Raw genomic sequence first — 20553 nt, 5'->3', positions numbered from 1 at the left:
TGCACAACACCCAAAGGAAAAAGGGAAAAACACAAAAACGCTTATCTTGCTCTGCTGCAGTCATCAGGCAGCAGAGTGAATCACCGGATAAACTTTTCGCAGTGGCTCAACACCTAAGAGCCAGCTGCCACCTTCACTGTCTAACTCTGCTGCAGACACCGGGCAGTCAGAGCTCACACCAGTTTCAGCAGTGGCTCTTCACCTCAGAGCCCGCTGCTCACATCACTGTGGCTTGCATCCAAAAGGAAAATGCTGCTATTACCAACACCTGCTCATAGACCATGTGACCCTATATAGGAAAAGGGAATGGTCAAATGATCAGGGGCCAAAAGCTGCTATAACCCCAGTGACCACCGGGGGCAAAAGGCAAACTAAAGAAAGTATCAGATGTAATGATACTTGTGGCCACCGGGGGCAAAAACCCATATCAAGCCCCCAGAAGCCTGAAAATAAAGGTTTTCATGAGGGAACCCAGACTCTGACATGGATCCAAGAATTGGACCGTGACAAGTGGTTTATGACCACATATGAGGTATCGATGTACTCAGGAGAAATTGCCCAACAAATTTTATGATCCATTTTATCCTGTTACCCATGTGAAAATGAAAAAATTGATGCTAAAAGAAAATTTTTGTTGGAAAAATTAAAACGTCCATTTTTTCCTTCCACGTTGCTTTAGTTCCTGGGAAGCACCTGAAGGGTTAATAATCTTCTAGAATGTAGTTTTGAGTAGCTTGAGGGGTGCAGTTTTTAGAATGGTGTCACTTTGGGGTATTTTCTGCCATATAGACCCCTCAAAGTGACTTCAAATGTGATGTGGTCCCTAAAAAAAATGGTTTTGTAAATTTTGTTATAAAAATGAGAAATCACTGGTCAACTTTTAACCCTTATAACTTCCTAACAAAAAAAAATGTTGTTTCCAAAATTGTGCTGATGTAAAGTAGACATGTGGGAAATGTTATTTATTAACTATTTTGTGTCACATAACTCTCTGGGGTAACAGAATAAAAATTAAAAATTTGAAAATTGCAAAATTTTCAAAATTTTCACCAAATTTCCATTTTTTCACAAATAAACGCAAAAATTATTGACCTAAATTTACCACTAACATGAAGCCCAATATGTCACGAGAAAACATTCTCAGAATTGCTAGGATCCGTTGAAACGTTCCAGAGTTATTACCTCATAAAGGGACACTGGTCAGAATTGCAAAAAATGGCCAGGTCATTAAGGTCAAAATAGGCTGGGTCATGAAGGGCACACATCCAAATTGATTAGCAAAGAAAAATGTTCGCCTGTTCCAGTGACCAAGCCAAACACCTGATTTAAACCCTATAGAGCACCTTTGGGATCAGATAGGGCGACGAGTTGGGGCCTGTCCCCATAGCAATAAAGATGAATTGTTTGCAGATTTGCAAATTGAATGGAGCAAGATCCCTCAGGATGTCCCGAATATTCTAGTGGCTTCAATGTCCTGTTGGTGTGGTGCAGTAATTAAAGCAACGAGGTTATGCTACAAAACACTAAGTTATGGCATTGTAAGTAATGAATTGCTCTCTATATTGGGAACAATAAATAGTAGATGCAAAGCTTTTCTCAGTCAGTTTTCTTTAATTAAATGACCATACCTGTATTGTAAAGGATTTTGGTTATAATTAAGGTCTTGCATGATGACAACTTCATTCACTTTCAATTCATCACCACGAAAATGGCATCACAACAACCAGACAAAAGTAATCACACTTTAAAAAAATGCAAAACTTTTGGTCACTACTGTATTTGAAATCTATCTATCTATCTATCTATCTATCTATCTATCTATCTATCTATCTATCTATCTATCTGTTTCACATATATATGGGGTTTCAGAGTTTAACTCATGTAGATAAAGCCCCCTTCACACATCTGTGTGAAACCGGTACCTGAAAACACTGTACCAATGTCATCAGTGTTTAGGATAAAGTGTGCCATCAATGTTTCTCCGGTGTGGATAAATAAAGGTTGAAATTACAAAGCTTCTCCTATACTTTGCAATTTTAAACACGCACAGCACACGGATGGTACACGAATGTCATCCATGTGCGATACGTGTTTTTTACGGACCCATAGTCTTGTATTGGCCTTTGTCATCCATTTTGCTGGAAAAAAATGGAGATGTCTTCTTGTGGCTCACATGGACACACGGTCTTTGTGAAAACACGGACATGGGAAGACCACCATAGGTTATAATGGGTACGCGTGGTATCCGTGAAAAACGGATGCCATATGTACTGTAAACATGTATGTGTAGGAGGCCTAAGGTGGTGCTTTTTTATATTAGCTACTAAAATATTATCACTGAAGACAATTGGGATAATTATATATTTGGTGATACTATGAAGTCCAAAGCTGTACACTCTCCACCATTTCCTCCTCGCTAAAGCCACTTACTATACTTCCAGTTGTACCAGCATGCAAAATCAGCACAGATGCACAGATAGAGCTGCAAGGGTGCAGATTCACAGATAGAGCTGCAAGGGTGCAGATTCACAGATAGAGCTGCAAGGGTGCAGATTCACAGAGAGAGCTGCAAGGGTGCAGATTCACAGATAGAGCTGCAAGGGTGCAGATTCACAGACAGGGAGGACACAAGGAAAGATACAGCAAGGAAGGAAGCCACGGACAAGGAGAAAGGGAGACTAAGGTAGGACAGAGTACAGACAAGGTACTGGAACCAAGACTCAAGGGCCAGGATATTCAGCCTCCTGGCAGGCAGACAAGGTACAAGGCAAGACTAGGAGTAATCCTCCAGAGAAGGAGATACACAGAACAGGGCCTGGCTAGCTCAGCAGCAAGTTGCTAACTGAGTATAGACATTGCTCAGGCCAAGGTCAGTGGGTGTGGCGAAACTAAATAGTCAAGGGCTCTAGGTGATTGGTCAGGGACATATTACACAAGTGCACCCTGACTGCATAAGAACCAGAGAGTTCAGGTGCCGCCCCCCTATACACACAGTCAGGAAACATGAAGAGCAGAGACACAGAGCTGGCAACAGACAGAATTCACAGCATGGCTTGAAGCCGAAAGCAAGTTGGTGTGTGGGGGATGGGAGGCCATGCAGTGAAGCCAGCAGGGTTGTTACAAGTGCTATATAAGCAAAGCATAATAAATAAATACATTTTATAAAGTTTTACATTATTTCGCTAATTCTGCAGTTTATATTCAAATTAATGTATTCCCGAACTTTAGAGAGTGAAACTTACCTGGGACATATGGAGGATTTTCAAATGTGTCGTTTGGACAGTCATCCACAGAACCATGTACGTTGTTAGCTGGTTCATTCATATCCTGTGACAAAAAATTTGTATTAAGACTTTGAATCCTGTGAGGAGCATAATTAATGTCTTTAGAATGTTTTTTCAACTATTACTGTATATAATCAAGTATAAGCCGACTCGAGTATAAGCCTCCCCTGTCCCTGTCATTGTATGCATGCCTCCCCTGTCCCGTCCCTGTGTGCTTGACTCCTTATCCCCTATCCCTGTTTGCATGTTTCCTATTGAAAAAAACAAACAATTCTCACCGACCTGTGCGCCCTGGGTGCTGGCACTGTATCTCGTTCTGGCTGTCGGCGCCTGTAGCTCTTCCTGCTGAGCGATCATGTGACCCCGCTCATTAAGGCAATGAATATGCGCTCCACAGAACGAGATGCAGTGCCAGCACCCAGGACGCGCAGGTAGGTGAGTATGATGTGTGCTGGAAGTCGGCGGCTGCGGCTGGCACTGTGCGCTATTACAGCAGCAGCACAGGCTTTAGCCTCTGTGACTCACCGCTCCCTCCTCCCCCGCCGACTTTCTGGGACAAAGACTCGTGTATAAGCCGAGGGGGGCCTTTTCAGCACAAAAAAATGTGCTGAAAAACTCGGCTTATACACGGGTATATACGATAATACATTTTTCCATGGGAAGGTAATCATTCACTTTCTTGCCATCCTACAGGTATGGCGTAATTTGGGCAATGCTTACCAGGAATGGTATGCAGAATAGGTCCTTCCTCCGTAAGAGCTCCCTGATATCTGGATATTTGTATAAGATTTGTACTGTCAACAGGCATCTGGTAGATATGGCATCTCAAACATCCAACCAGAACCTTACTATATTTATAAAATGGGCAATAGCGCCAAAATATTTATGTTTGTGAATGAATGTTCTGGTTTGGCTGTCAATACTATCAAGTTTCAATGTTATATGAAAGGTTAACCATTCTCTTGAAGGTGGTACTAAACAGACACTCTTACTTCTGGATAGAAAAAAAAATTAAAAAGCTCTGCATGCCTGTTTTTATATGAATTTGTAGGCATACAGAGGTGTAGTACCGACCACACGACAACATGCACTACAAATAGAACAAAAATATGCTATGTATGACCTGTCCAACTACAATCTCCTGACAACTTGCAGACATTTATAATAGTAAATAGTAGGAAATTGAGATCATCTTTAGGAAAAAATGTGAAAAAATGTTCAAATACAGACATGCCAGTCTCATAGGTTATAACAAGATCATCAAGCAGGTCTGATGTTGTTACTGTATATCTATAAGGGGTTCGCCAACAAAGAACAATGTAAAAAATTTGAAAACATATGTTTATGGGATATGTCAGTTTTTTTCTTTTTTCGCTTTTTCCACCCCTTCCTCTAAGAGTCATAACGTTTATATTTTTCTGTCCGCAAAACTGAATGAGGGCTTGTTTTTTGTGAGACAAGTTGTACTTTTAAAATGACACCAATAATTTTATCATGTGATGCACTGGAAAGCAGAAAAAAATACTCCAAGTGCATTGAAATTGCAAGTATATATAGTATATAGTTTTTTTTATAAGTTGTGAACAATAAATTAGAAAATTTCTAAACAAAAAATAAAATTTTTTGCTTGTGGCACCATTTTCAGAGACTCATAACGTTTTAAATTTTTCAGATATGGGGCTGTGTGAAGGCTTATTTTTGCAACTTGAGCTAACACTCTTAATGATATCATTTTGGACTAGATGCAATGTTTTGATTGCCTCTTATTGCATTTTATTGCAATGTTATGGTGGCTAAAAACAGTAATTACTGAATTTTGATTTTTTTTTCTCATTACTCCATTTACCGATCGGATTAATTTCTTTAGTACTATGTGTATTTTTTATTTGTTTTATATTTAACAGGACAAAAGGAGGGTGATTTAAACCTTTGTATTTTTGTCATATTTTTAAAAACATATTTTACGATATTTAATAGTTCACTTAGGGAACTTGAAACTGCACTCATCTGATCACTTGTACATCAGCACTGCTATGTATAGTGAAAATCATGATCTTCTATGAACAGCAACCACAGGTTGGCTTTCGTAGGAGACACGTCATGACAAGCATTGAGGTCTTCAGCAGACACCTGGCTGTCATGGCAACCCATCAGCTCTCCGCAATCATGTCACGGGTGCATCGATGGGAGCAAGGAATGACTCGTTCCACTGCAAGCGCTTATTAAATGTTCTGCTGCGCTCTACCCACAGCTTTTATAGGCACATGATGGCTGGTTAAGTCAGCCATCATCTGCTGGGAAAGATGTGGGCACGGCGTTGAAGCATTCCAGAGTCATTACTTGACCCTGGTCAGAATTGTAAAATTTGGCCTGTTCAAGAAGGTGAAAATAAGCTTGGGGGCTGTAGAAGTAAAATGTGTTTATTTCTCGTGACTCTTCTTTAACTTCATAATTAAATAGTATTAGAGGATTCTTGAAAGTACAATGCACTACTTACTGTAGATAGTTCTTATATATATTTCATTTTTTTCCTTATTTAACTGGTTGCTCAAGCTGGTTACCTATATATAGGTAATGAACCCCATTAAATTCAATGGGAGGCCAAACCAATCCAATATACCTTAAGGGGTAACAAAAAGCTTCCCAAACAGCTAAAATTAGGGAGAGACACCATGAAAAGTGGCATTAATTTCAGCTTTGAATTGAAGTTTCAGTGAAGACCTAGTGGTTAATGAAGCGATGTAAGCCTTCTTACCTGGAAGACCTCACACCTCATGCAACACCTTCTATTTTTTTTTCCCAGCCACAGTCAGAGGGCACAAACATCAGTTTCATACAGTACTATTCATAGAAAAATGTATGGAAAGTAACACAAGTAGTTGACTGAAAGTAAGTGCAGGCCTGCCTGTGTGGGAGCCCTACTTACACAGGCAACTCACCAGATGGAGACCCAACTTTGAGTCTCCACATTTCAAAAAACTATTGTCACACACCACTACAGCTGCATCAATTTCCACAGAGTAGAAATATTATAATATGCCTCTGACACACCTCATACTACAGGCAAACCACCAGATGAAGATCCAAATTGCAGTCTCCACTAGAGTTGAGCGAAACAGGTCGGCCAGATTCATAAGTCGCCGACTTATGGCAAAGTTGGTTTCACCGACCGAAATCCGACCACAGCGTGAAGTCGGCCATGCAGTCGGCAAAACAAGCGCCAAAGTCAGATTTCCCAGAATGCTTGCACGTGACTTTTTTCAGCCACTGAGCAAGGGCATACACTGTGGGCAACGAGATGACATGTGCAGCGTCCAGAGAGAGAGAGATTTTGCGCACTTTAAAAAAGCGGTCCGGCATGTAGGTGTGTTTATTGTCCTCCACTCCCTGCCAACTTTGCTTCCCAATTGACTTGCATTGGGTTTCGTTTTTCAGTCGGACCTTCGACTTTTCCCGATAGTAGGCCGATTTCGTTCGACTCGACTTTTGAGAAAGTCGGGTTTCAAGAAACCCGACTCGACCCTAAAAAAGGCAAAGTCGCTCATCTCTAGTCTCCACATTTCCAAAAAATATTTGTCACTCAACACTAAAGTGGCATCTGTCATGGTTTGAACAGGGTTCTTGCCCTGCACTCACAGGGTTAAGTGTTCGTGGCCTCTTTCTGAATCTGGGAGGGGTATTTATACTCACTCTTTACCAGGGTTCTCTGTCAGCTATACTGTTGTTCTGGTGTGTCTGACCCTTGGTGTGCGTGTATTCTGCGTTGCTTGTTTGCTTCCCGTGTATGACCCAGTCCGTTCCCTCACTCTGTACTCCGTTTCTCGTTTTCGTACTATTGTCTTTTCCGGTTCTGACCTCCTGGCTTGGCTAACGTTACTCCGTTACAGTTTGTCCCTATTGTACCGTCTATTGCCCGTTCTGGTTTTCTGATCTATTGCTACGTCCTGACTATCCATTCTGTCTAACCCTTTGGTACTGTATTGCTATCTCGTGCTTTGACCCGGCTTTATCTGGTTTCTGTCTCTGTGTATGCCCCTTGGTTACATTGTCCAGTAGTTACCTTTCTAGGAGTTTCCCTGCAGCTCCTGGCTCTGTGGCGCTGAGGCCACGCCCCCAGCAGCCACATGCTTCAGGTCCTGTGAGTTTGGAGCATGCATTGTCACAACTGAGACCCCGCTCCGCAGGTATCTTTGTGCACAGTCTTTGTACTCAGGACACTTGCACTGGCTCAGTGAGCAAGTGCAGTGCAGTGTTCCTGACTTTATAGCTGACCATTTCAGTTTTTTTTTTCTTCCTCTGAAGGAAGAGAAAAAAGAAAAAAGTGTCTTATCCTCATGGATCCCATAAAAGCTTTGGCTGATCAGGTCAAGCACCTGACCCAAATGTTCCACAAACTTAATGTGGAACAACGCACGATTGCCCATACCCAGCAACAGTTCGCGGATACTGTGCAGGGGGCTGTCGCTGCAGGGGCTCCTAGTGCTGGGGATAGAGATGTGTCATTGGCATCCCCCGAATCTCCGGTCAAATTGCCAGACCTTTTCTCAGGGGATAAAAAGGAGTTCAGGTCGTTCAGAGAAGGAAGCAAGCTTTTTTTTTCTCTGAGGCCCCGCTCCTCCGGGGATGAGTTCCAGAGGGTGGGGGTCATCATTTCCCTACTTTGGGGGGCTCCACAGGCATGGGCTTTCTCTCTCTCTTCCTCTGCTCCTGAACGTATGTCTGTGAATTTGTTCTTTGAGGCTCTGGGGCACATTTATGATGAGCCTGATAGAGTGCGTCTGGCAGAGGATATGTTGATGAGTGTGACACAGGGGAGGCACTCTGGTGAATGGTTCTACTCTGGGTTCAGACGCTGGGCAGCGGAGGTCTCCTGGGATGATGCTGCCCTCCGGGGTTTGTTCTGTAGAGGCCTGTCCGAACGTTTGAAAGATGCCCTAGCCCTTCATCCTCCACCGGATTCTTTGGAGGACGCTATGATCCAGGCTGTCCACATGGACCGTAGGCTGTGGGAAAGAGGGGTCATGCTGCAGGAGACCCCTTTATTCTCCAATCTGAGAGACTCTGCATCTAGTCCTGAGCCAAAGGAGGTTGGTGCCAACTCATTGGTGGAAAAAGAGAGGAGACGCCGTAGAAACAACCAATTGTGCTTTTACTGTGGATCCGCTGGACATTGGAGAAGGAACTGTCCTTCTTGCCCTTCTTCAGTGAAGCCGTCAGGAAAACGACTGAGTCTGGGTAACAATCGAGGAGGTTGCCCAGACTCCCAGGTACCCTTTTCCTCACTTACTAAAATTCTGCTTCCGGTGAAACTAGAAGTTACAGACGGTCCGGTTGTGACTACCGCCTTTGTTGACTGTGGTTCTTCTATTAATCTGATCGATGCCAAAGTTGTGACTTTTCTTAAGATAGGGACAGTCAGGTTAAAAGATCCTGTTAAAATTGTGGCAATTGATTCTTCTCCTATCACCCAGGAGGGAATTTGTTTCATGACTGATATTTTTCGCTGAAAGTGGGTTCCACTCACGTGGAAAAATTAAGGTGTTTTGTTCTAAATAATCTGCCGGCTGGACTGGTACTGGGTATGCCTTGGCTTCAACGTCACAATCCTACTATTGACTGGATCATGGGGAGATGATTCAGTGGGGTTGTATGGCTAATGGTCTATGTTGTAACTTGACAACTCTTGTTACCCCAGTAAAATCTGTGTCAGTGTCGTCTGTCGATCTGGAAGGTATTCCGGAGTACCTGAAAGATTTTGAAGACGTATTTTCTGAAAGTGAGGCTGAGGCGCTACCACCACATAGACCCTTTAATTTTGCCATTAATCTAGTCCCTGGAGCCAAGTTACCCAAGGCTCGCCTGTTCAATTTGTCCGGGCCCGAACGTCTAGCCATGAAGGAGTACATTACCGAGAGTCTCCGCAAAGGGCATATTAGGCCTTCTGTTTCACCTGTGGCGGCGGGCTTCTTTTTTGTTAAGAAAAAAGATGGTGGTTTGCGGCCATACCTCGACTTTCGGGAATTAAACAAAATTACTGTGAAAAATACATACTCTCTCCCCCTAATTCCTGATCTATGTAACCAACTCACCGGGGCCAAGTGGTTCTCTAAACTGGATTTACGTGGGGCATATAACCTTATAAGAGTCCGGGACGGGGACGAATGGAAAACAGCATTCCTGACGACTGAAGGGCTGTTCGAAAATTTGGTTATGCCCTTTGGTCACACCAATGCTCCTGCTGTTTTTCAGAATTTTATTAATGTAATTTTCTCTGATTTAATTGGTCGTTTTGTGGTCATCTATTTGGATGACATTCTGGTGTACTCGGTGGACAGTCAATCTCACTTGCACCATTTGCGGATGGTTCTCCTGAGACTGAGGGAGAATCATTTGTATGCCAAGTTGGAAAAATGCTCATTTTTCATGCAAGAAGTATCCTTTCTGGGGTTGATTGTGTCATGGGAGGGGTTCCGCATGGATCCTAAGAAGGTCCAGACTGTTACTGATTGGGTGCAGCCTCATAACTTGAAAGGGTTGCAGCGATTTTTAGGCTTTGCTAACTTTTATAGGAAATTTATTAAGGGCTTCTCGCAGGTGGTAAAGCCTCAAACGGACCTCACTCTCAAGGGAGCTGATGTAAAAAATTGGTCTGTAGCTGCAAAAAATTCTTTCATGACATTGAAAAAGTGCTTTTCTTCAGCCCCTGTATTGGCACAACCCGACCCGTCAAAACTTTTTATCGTAGAGGTTGACGCCTCGGAAGTAGGGGTGGGGGCAGTTTTGTCTCAGAGCCCTCCTACCCTTACTAATCTGAGGCCTTGCGCCTTCTTCTCTAAAAATTTTCCTCTGCCGAGAGAAATTACGATGTCGGCAATAGAGAGTTGTTGGCGGTAAAGTTGGCTTTTGAAGAATGGAGGCATTTCCTGGAGGGGGCTATTCATCCCATTACAGTCATCACTGATCACAAAAATTTGGCCTATGTCGAGTCTGCCAAGAGATTAACCCCCAGACAGGCTCGGTGGGCACTTTTTTTTTCTCGATTTCAGTTTACCATCACATTCTGCCCAGGATGTAAAAACATCAAGGCTGATGCCTTATCCCGAAGCTTTGATTCGGTGTCCCCTCCAGAACCTCCCTTCTCCATTCTTCAGCCAGGAGTAGTGGTGGCCGAAATCTCATCTGAGTTACAGAGAGAGATTTTGGAGGCCCAGGCTCGGGCTCCGGGTGGTAAACCCCCGGGGAAATTGTTTGTACCGGAATGGTTACGTCTCGGACTTATGCAGGAATTTCACGATTCTATGTTGAGTGCTCACCCTGGGATTGCAGCTACCTGGGGGGCAATTGCGGGGGGTTTCTGGTGACCCTCTATGGTAACAGATATTAAAAAGTTTGTGACTGCAAGTGGGGTGTGCGCTTGTTCTAAAAGTTCTCAGGTCCGGCCGGCCGGGGAGTTGGTGCCTTTGCAAATTCCGGATAGATCATGGACACATTTGTCCATGGATTTTATCACAAATCTTCCTCCTTCCAGGGACAACTCGGTGATATGGGTGGTGGTGGATAGGTTTTCAAAACAAGCCCACTTTGTACCTCTCCCCGCATTACCATCTGCTGAAACCCTGGCCCGTTTATTTATGCAGCATATAATTCGGTTGCATGGAGTGCCTATGAATGTGGTGTCAGACAGAAGGGTACAGTTTGTAGCCAGGTTCTGGTGGGCTTTTTGCAAAAAGCTGGGGATTTCGTTGTCCTTCTCCTCTGCCTACCACCCAGAGTCTAATGGACAGACGGAGCGCACGAACCAATCGTTGGAGCAGATTCTGAGATGCTTGGCCTCTTCCAGGCAGGAGGACTGGTGTGAGGTATTGCCCATGGCAGAGTTTGCATTCAACGGCCGTGTGAGTCAATCTACTGGGAAGTCTCCCTTTCAGATCAACTATGGGTTTAACCCACATTTTGGAGAGTTTTCCCGCATGGATTCAGGTTGTCCTGGAGCTGAGGGTGTGACACAACGTCTTAGAATTCTTTGGAGGGAGGTTCAGAGGAATATTTCCAAGGCCCAGGAAAACTATAAACGGTTTGCTGACAGGAGGAGGGGGTCAGGTCCAGCATTTGCAGTAGGGGAGAAGGTGTGGCTATCCACCCGCAATATCAAGCTTAAGATACCATCTATAAAGCTGGGCCCCAAGTTTATTGGCCCATACAAAGTTGTGGAGGTTGTTAACCCAGTAGCCTACCGACTGCAGCTGCCCACCTCCTTTAAAATTTCTGATGTCTTCCACAGGTCCCTGTTAAAGCCTGTGGGGACGGTGAGAGAGGATCCCTCATCAAATGCTCCACCAGTGCTGGTAGAGGGGCAGCTGGAGTAGGAAGTAGGGCACATTGTCGACTCCCAGTGGGTGTGTCGGAGACTCCAGTATCTGATACACTGGAAGGGGTACTCTCTGGAGGATTGGTCATGGGTTCCGGCCAGATCGGTGCATGCCGATCGTCTGGTGCTGGCTTTCTGCGCCATATACCCAGACAAGCCTGGGGTTCCAGTGGCCCCCCGTTAAGAGGGGGGTACTGTCATGGTTTGAACAGGGTTCTTGCCCTGCACTCACAGGGTTAAGTGTTCGTGGCCTCTTTCTGGATCTGGGAGGGGTATTTATACTCACTATTTACCAGGGTTCTCTGTCAGCTATACTGTTGTTCTGGTGTGTCTGACCCCTGGTGTGCGTGTATCTGCGTTGCTTGTTTGCTTCCCGTGTATGACCCAGTCCGTTCCCTCACTCTGTACTCCATTTCTCGTTTTGGCACTATTGTCTTTTCCGGTTCTGACCTCCTGGCTTGGCTATCGTTACTCCGTTACAGTTTGTCCCTATTGTACCGTCTATTGCCCGTTCTGGTTTTCTGCTCTATTGCTACGTCCTGACTATCCATTCTGTCTAACCCTTTGGTACTGTATTGCTATCTCGTGCTTTGACCTGGCTTGATCTGGTTTCTGTCTCTGTGTATGCCCCTTGGTTACATTGTCCAGTAATTACCTTTCTAGGAGTTTCCCTGCAGCTCCTGGCTCTGTGGTGCTGAGGCCACGCCCCCAGCAGTCACATGCTTCAGGTTCTGTGAGCTTGGAGCATGCATTGTCACCACTGAGACCCCGCTCCGCAGGTATCTTTGTGCACAGTCTTTGTACTCAGGACACGCGCACTGGCTCAGTGAGCAAGTGCAGTGCGGTGTTCCTGACAGCATCAATTTCCACAGAGTAGAAACAGTATAATAGGACTTTGACACACCTTCCACTAGAGGCAACCCTCCAGACGGAGACCCAACTTGGAGTCTCCACATTTAAAAAATTATTGCCACCCACCACTAAAGTGGCTTCAATTTCCACAAAGTAGAAACAGTAAATAGGCCTCTGACACACCTTCCACTACAGGTAATGCACCAGATAGAAACCCATCTTCGAGTCTCCACAAAAAATTGGTTGGAACATCAGCAGCAGTAGCAACAGCAGGCACAGAAGCCATGACAAAGGTGGCAAAGACTGCAATAATGCAAGATCACACTAAAAACTACACCATGGCCTAGTCTGCTCAGTCTGCAACTGGGGTGCAAAAGTCATTGGAGATCTAAGACTTGTTCACTTTGATAAAAGTTATGCAGTCTACACTTTCAGGGGACAGCTGGATCCGCTTATCTGTAAAGACACCACCAGCAGTGCTGAGGACACATTCTGAGAGAACACTGGCTGTCGTGCATGACAAAACCTCCAAGGTGTGACAGGCTAGCTCAGGCCACTTTTCCATTTTTGAACACCAAAATGCAAAAGGGTCCAAATATCCCCTGATGGCATGGATATTGAGCTCCAGATACTCCTGCACCATCTTTTCCAGTCATTCACAACATGTCAGATTTGCACTCTGCTTGTGCATGAGCTTGTCTAAAAAATGTGTGAAACGACTCACAGAAATTGCTTATGCCACTTTCACTGCTGCTGCTTCTGCTAATGTTTTTATGATGACACCTTGATGTTGCCGGGGTTGCACATCTAGAACTGTGATGAACCCTGTGTGTCTCAATGCTGTCTTGGGGAAAGCTAATTTTAAAATTGTCTACAAGCATGTTTCGATATTCCAGCATGATCGCTTCCCTATCCAGAAGTGGAAGCATCTGGCTAAATTTACTAGTGAATCAAAAAGGGTGGCAACCCAGTAGTCAGCACTATTTCAAACCCAAAGAATATGGCATTGTCTCAGAGCAGTAGTGGGAAGACAAGGGAAGAGGAACCAGGGCTCCTGAACTGCTCCTCAGGCTAAGGAGGGCTCTGACTTTCCTTAACTCGGGGGTACACTTAATGGCAGTGAGGCCCAAGTCCCCATACTGTCCCTATCTCCTGTTCAGCCCTGAGCTAAACCCCCACCCCCTCCCCAGGAGGTGAGACAGGGAATAAAGTAAACTGCGCCAAAACCCAAGGAAAAGGTAATACAGACACCTCGGGGCTAAATTAACTGAAAGACAAGACTTAGCTTGCTCTCCTGCAATGCTCCAGGACAGCAGAGTCAGCCACTTGAGAATAGCATACAACTGAAGCACCACAGAACTCTGTCAGCTCCTGAACTGCAGTTTGGTTGGTCTCCAAAGAGGAACAATATAACCAACAGTTAGCTGGTGCACCTGGTGAGCTTATATAGGAAGGTGGGAGTGGTTTCCACCTGCATAGATAATTAATCTCAATGCATTAACACCACCGGCCACCTGGGGGGGAAACCCAACAGCAGACTAACTAAGGTTGTAGTAACACTAGCGGCCACTGGGGGCAAAAACTTACATTAACCCCCGATGGCGTGAAAGGATAAAAGGTTATACAGTGGGGCAAAAAAGTATTTAGTCAGTCAGCAATAGTGCAAGTTCCACCACTTAAAAAGATGAGAGGCGTCTGTAATTTACATCATAGGTAGACCTCAACTATGGGAAACAAACTGAGAAAAAAAAATCCAGAAAATCACATTGTCTGTTTTTTTTTTCATTTTATTTGCATATTATGGTGGAAAATAAGTATTTGGTCAGAAACAAAATTTCATCTCAATACTTTGTGATATATCCTTTGTTGGCAATGACAGAGGTCAAACGTTTTCTGTAAGTCTTCACAAGGTTGCCACACACTGTTGTTGGTATGTTGGCCCATTCCTCCATGCAGATCTCCTCTAGAGCAGTGATGTTTTTGGCTTTTCGCTTGGCAACCCGGACTTTCAACTCCCTCCAAAGGTTTTCTATAGGGTTGAGATCTGGAGACTGGCTAGGCCACTCCAGGACCTTGAAATGCTTCTTACGAAGCCACTCCTTCGTTGCCCTGGTGGTGTGCTTTGGATCATTGTCATGTTGAAAGACCCAGCCACGTTTCATCATCAATGCCCTTGCTGATGGAAGGAGGTTTGCACTCAAAATCTCACGATACATGGCCCCATTCATTCTTTCATGTACCCGGATCAGTCGTCCTGGCCCCTTTGCAGAGAAACAGCCCCAAAGCATGATGTTTCCACCACCATGCTTTACAGTAGGTATGATGTTTGATGGATGCAACTCAGTATTCTTTTTCCTCCAAACACGACAAGTTGTGTTTCTACCAAACAGTTCCAGTTTGGTTTCATCAGACCATAGGACATTCTCCCAAAACTCCTCTGGATCATCCAAATGCTCTCTAGCGAACTTCAGACGGGCCCGGACATGTACAGGCTTAAGCAGTGGGACACGTCTGGCACTGCAGGATCTGAGTCCATGGTGGCGTAGTGTGTTACTTATGGTAGGCCTTGTTACATTGGTCCCAGCTCTCTGCAGTTCATTCACTAGGTCCCCCCGCATGGTTCTGGGATTTTTGCTCACCATTCTTGTGATCATTCTGACCCCACGGGGTGGGATTTTGCGTGGAGCACCAGATCGAGGGAGATTATCAGTGGTCTTGTATGTCTTCCATTTTCTAATTATTGCTCCCACAGTTGATTTCTTCACTCCAAGCTGGTTGGCTATTGCAGATTCAGTCTTCCCAGCCTGGTGCAGGGCTACAATTTTGTTTCTGGTGTCCTTTGACAGCTCTTTGGTCTTCACCATAGTGGAGTTTGGAGTCAGACTGTTTGAGGGTGTGCACAGGTGTCTTTTTATACTGATAACAAGTTTAAACAGGTGCCATTACTACAGGTAATGAGTGGAGGAAAGAGGAGACTCTTAAAGAAGAAGTTACAGGTCTGTGAGAGCCAGAAATCTTGTTTCTGACCAAATACTTATTTTCCACCATAATATGCAAATAAAATGAAAAAAAAACAGACAATGTGATTTTCTGGATTTTTTTTTCTCAGTTTGTCTCCCATAGTTGAGGTCTACCTATGATGTAAATTACAGACGCCTCTCATCTTTTTAAGTGGTGGAACTTGCACTATTGCTGACTGACTAAATACTTTTTTGCCCCACTGTATATGAGGATCCAGATCTGACATTGATCCAAAAATGGTGATGATAGTACAGCAAGAAGGCGCTTATGTGTCGGACACTTCCATGAGGTCCAAGTCCATGATGCGTTGGTGGTGGGGTAACACTAAAGATTGTTTCCTGAGTCCCCTCCTACCAACCACAGACAACAGCTCCTGCTCCTGCACATTCACTAACAGTTTGTCTGGTATTATGAGCCCCCCTTGATTGATGGAAGCCTCACTGCCAAGGCACCCACAATTTAAGATATTCTTATCTTTTTCACATCCTCCTCTGCTTCAACCTCATCCTTTGGGACCACCACCTCTTCACCCAGACTATTCAAAGGGTGCTCCTGCATGTAGATGACCGAAATAGTGATGCTGATGACAACATCATCAGCGCTAACCATCTTAGTAGCCATTTCAAAACTGTGCAAAAGCATGCAGAGGTCCTTCCTCTGTGCCCACGCTGCAAGTGTGATTTACACAACGTCCATACTGCTTTGGCTGAGGCTATGCAAAAGGACATACTGCACCAGGGTTCGTCGCTGCTGCCACAGTTGCTGCAACAAGTGCAGAATGGAATTTCATAGCAAATCAAATGGTTAACCTTTAGGCCAAAATACCTCTGTAGAGATGAAAGTTGATGACTTGCGGTTGCGATCATTGGAAGTGAGCACACAGCGACCGTGCTTTCTGCAGCAGCACATCCAAGCTGAAATAGTGGTGGAGAAAGTGCTGTACCACCAGTTTGGGGATGTGAGCCATGCAAGGCTTGTGTATGAGGTTACCCGCCGTAGAGCCGCAACCAGGTTTGCACCGTTAATGCACACGGCCTTCCTTAACTCCAGGTTCAGTGGAGAATTGCTCTAACTCGGCCTGGTTACCTGTTCACAACTGTTGAGCTGTGTGACGGTGAACCAAAGGCATATTAATTTGAACACTGCCTGATTACGGTGAGCCACGGCTGTGCATGAAGCAGGTGGGGAGGATTACATCTGCACTGTTGGAATGTGTGTCTGGTTAAGGGAGAGGTTGAGAGCACAGGTGGAGGTCCTAGAGGAGGTGGAGGAGACAGAAGCAGTGGAGTAAGTGTTGGTCACAGAGGTTTGTCCCACAAACCTTGGGGATTCAAAGACTTGTGGAGCAGCCTTTTGACCGCCTGCCCCCACAGACACCAGTCACCCAGTGTCCAGTCAACGAGATGTAATGCCCCTGCCCATGTTTGATTGTCCATTTGTCAGTGGTGAAATGCTCCCTGGCAGACATAGATTTTTTCAGGGAATGGATTATGTTGTCTGTGACATGCTGTTATAGCGCACACACAGCTTTCTTTGAGAAGCAATGACGACTGGCCAACTGGCACTGGGGGATTGTGACAGCCATCAACTTTCTGAAACCGTCTCTATCCACCAAGCGGAAAGGCAGCATTTCCATGGTCAACAGATTGGAGATGGTGGAGTTGAAGCTCTTAGCTTTGGCATATGTAGGAGGAAATATTCTTTTACATGACCAAAACTGCTGGACCAAGGGCTGGCTGCTGTGCTGAGAAAGGGTGGAGTATGGAGAACAGGACAAACTGCTGGTTTGTGAGTGAAGTGCAGGAGGAGATGTTATGTGGATTGAGAAAGATGTGCTGTGCTAGGTGACACAAAAACAGCAGTCATGTCCACTTTCATAACAACTGACGGGCTCTCACTCACCCCTACTGTAGGGAGTAAACATCTGGAGTTTCTGTGGCCCGAGACCTGTGTAAGAACACTTGGCATGGTGAGGGAGGAGGAAGAAGCAGCAGATGTCATTGATGGAACGGCCAGTAGTTGGCGAGGCCTGCTAGTCTGCATTTTAGTGCAGTGAGATTCCCACACTAAGGCATGTTTATCGCGCATGTGTCAGTTCATGCATGTAGTTGTCATATCATTGTAATTTTTGCCTCTACTGAGGTTTTTTTCCATAATTTGGCAGATAAAGTGAGTTGGGTCATCCTTTGGAGTCTCAAAAAGGACCAAGCTAAGCAACCTTTTCTGCCCTAGCAAACTGCACACTTGCAACTAACCAGTGCTGGCCACAGCCAGAGTTGGGGCTGAGTATGCAGTGCTTGTCATGGTTACATCACTTTGTGTCTTTATGGGAAGCTGCAACATAACTTCCTCGTCTTCCTCCTCCTCCGTCTCCTCTGCTGAGCTACTGAGCTGCGTACCTCTTGGTTCCCACCAAGTGGGATCTACAACCTCATCGTCATCTGCTCTGTTCTCAAACTGTTCACCCTGAGAGCCACTCTCCTCCTTTTCCTGCCCTGAAGCCAAAGTACAGTCTGCGGGCATCTGTGGTATCTCTTCAGGATCACCTCCACCCCCAGTGGTTAATGTCTGGTAATGAGGGTCTTGATTCTGCTCATACCCTACTTTGTACAACCCCGGATCCAACATGAAATTTAATTTTACATCGGTGTAGATTCTTTCCTCCTCTGGATTCTGTGAATCTTTGGAGCAGACCTCTAATGCCTATGGAAGAGAATGTGTGAACAGATCTGCACAATGGCCCATCTGTGGTTCCCTACAGTCAGTTGGGCGTTTGAAAATTTGTGAAGCATGGGGAAACAAAAGACATGGGGTGCCACCTCTGAGGATTGTACTGTGTGTGATATTGAGGTGAAGGAAGAAGAGGAGAGGCCACTTGATGCAGCACTTGCCATCCACTGGAGCACATGCTCTTTCTGAACCTCATCTACAAGGCATACTGCTATGTGACTGCCATAAAAAGGGAGTCGAGAAGCCCATCCAGTAACAGATGTTGTCAGTGGTCTTTGGATAGGATGAGTCAGTATTTGTTCATTTGAACTTTCATTAAAATTAACACATAACCCACGTACACGTCGAACACCAATCCTATTCCCCCTTCCATCATAACCTCGCTTTTTCCCACTCATGTTGTATGTACCCTTCCCCTCTTTTAACCCGCTGTTTAACAGCCTTAGGCCCACACCACCTGTCAGACACCTGTCACTAAATGAACAATCACAATTTATGTTCTCAGATAGTGCGCCTGAACAGCACTCCTTATACCTAACGATTTTGATGAGCAAATGTGTCCTCCTGATTCCTTGCTGCAACAGTTTTATCACAAATGATTTGGATTAGCAAATTGGGCCTCACAATTTTTACACAGTGTAGATAGATGCTGGAAGATCAATTTCAAACAGGACAGGATACAATCTATCTAACTGACAGATTCTCTTGCAGCACTATCAGAAGTGGCTTCTCTGCACTGTGACATGGAGAAAATGGCACCAGCAAAGCAAGATGTCCACTTTTTATATGGCCAAGGACATCTGACTTTGGCAGCCAATCACAGAAGACTTTGTGTCATGACGTTGTAGATGGTTTCTGCTCCCTGATTGGCTGCCGGAATGTACAATCAATAAGTTATTAAAGATCCCTTCCCTCATCAAACATGTCCCCCCCTTGCTCTTCAAACAGCACCACTCTCTTAGCTAAAGTAATAGGAAAAGCATTAGTGGAAATGCAATGATTTACCGAACAGTGACAGAATTCTGCAGACTGTGAGTAAAAATGCTCATGAAACCGAACACGAATCTGAATGTGCTACATTCGTGCTGAATTTGAGATTGGCAAATGTTTTCTGAACATGTTTGCTCATTTCTAGTTACCTATAGGACTGAGGCAGTTTTTTCTTTTTAAAGTAATTTAAATGGAGGTTGTCAATGCAGAAAATGTTTGGGCCTTCAGTTTTTTTGTCTTCAAACTTCCAGACTGTTATGTATTGTGGATAGTGAACAACCAATATAGCACACTATAAACATTGCAGCCCCCTATTAAATATAATGAAAGGCAATTATATCCCCACTGTCTCCAATGCTAAAATTATAGCAGCTAATATAAAAAAACAACCTTATTTACATATGTTGAAATCTAAAACCTCATGCATATATGAAATATACTACAGTATATATAAAGAGAGAGAAAGAGGGAGAAAAAGGTTTCATATATGTATGGGATTTCAAAGTTTAACACATGTACATGAGGCCCCCTTTACATGTCCATATAAAACCAGTACCAAAAAAACAGTACCAGTGTTATTAGTGTTTTGGATCAGTGCGTCATCAGTGTGCCATCAGTGTGCCATTAGTGTGTCATCAGTGTACCATCCGCATTTTTTCGGTATGGATACAGAAAGAATGAAATTACATACAAGTAGCTTCTCCTATTCTTTCCAGTGGTAAACAAGTACAGCACACGGATGGCAAACGGATATCATTCATGTGCTGTATGTGTTTCTTATGGATCCATAGACTTATTTTTGTCCTTGTCATCCATGTTACCTGAAAAAAACGGATGTCTCTGTGTGGTTCAAACAGTCTGTGTGAAATTACGGACATGTCAATATCACCATAGGTTATAATGGGTTCATATGGTATCCGTTGTGACAGGGTCACTGACAAGGTATATGAGGGGAGATATGTGTCACTGCGCATAATGGCGTCAGTGATGTGAAACCAGAGTATTTTCCTCCAGTGTTGTGAGGTTTAAATTAAAGTTGCATACATGGGCTGGTTTTTAAGTGGACATCTATAGAGGAGGTGGGAAGATATCCAACTTATCTCCACCTGCAGTCAGCACAGACCATTTGACTGATCACATGATTGTGACATTACACAGGTCCTGTCAATACACGGCTGTCAGATAACCGCTCCAACTTCTCACTTCCGAAGCCCCTTAGTCCCGTTGCCTATAATAGAGGTCCTTTTGAGAGGATTGCCATGAACCTAGTTGGTCGCCTAGTTAATCTGCATGGGGCAATCAGTACAT

General features: G+C 44.5%; 1 protein-coding gene across 1 annotated transcript in view; it reads right to left on the bottom strand.

Annotated features, from left to right (window-relative positions):
• Positions 1 to 20553, bottom strand: part of LOC141099955 (lysosomal alpha-glucosidase-like) — a 209352-nt gene that overhangs the window by 48619 nt on the left and 140180 nt on the right. Inside the window, exon 11 of the mRNA XM_073588086.1 lies at positions 3243 to 3327. Within this exon, the coding sequence (XP_073444187.1) occupies positions 3243 to 3327 (85 nt within the window). The remainder of the gene's footprint in view (positions 1 to 3242; positions 3328 to 20553) is intronic.

The sequence above is a fragment of the Dendrobates tinctorius genome, unplaced genomic scaffold (assembly GCF_039654945.1).
Source record: "Dendrobates tinctorius isolate UK_male_01 unplaced genomic scaffold, ASM3965494v1 ptg000103l, whole genome shotgun sequence".
Taxonomy (NCBI): Eukaryota; Metazoa; Chordata; class Amphibia; order Anura; family Dendrobatidae; genus Dendrobates; species Dendrobates tinctorius.
Note: the sequence above shows the minus strand (reverse complement) of the source record. Positions and strands in the feature narration are given on the sequence as shown.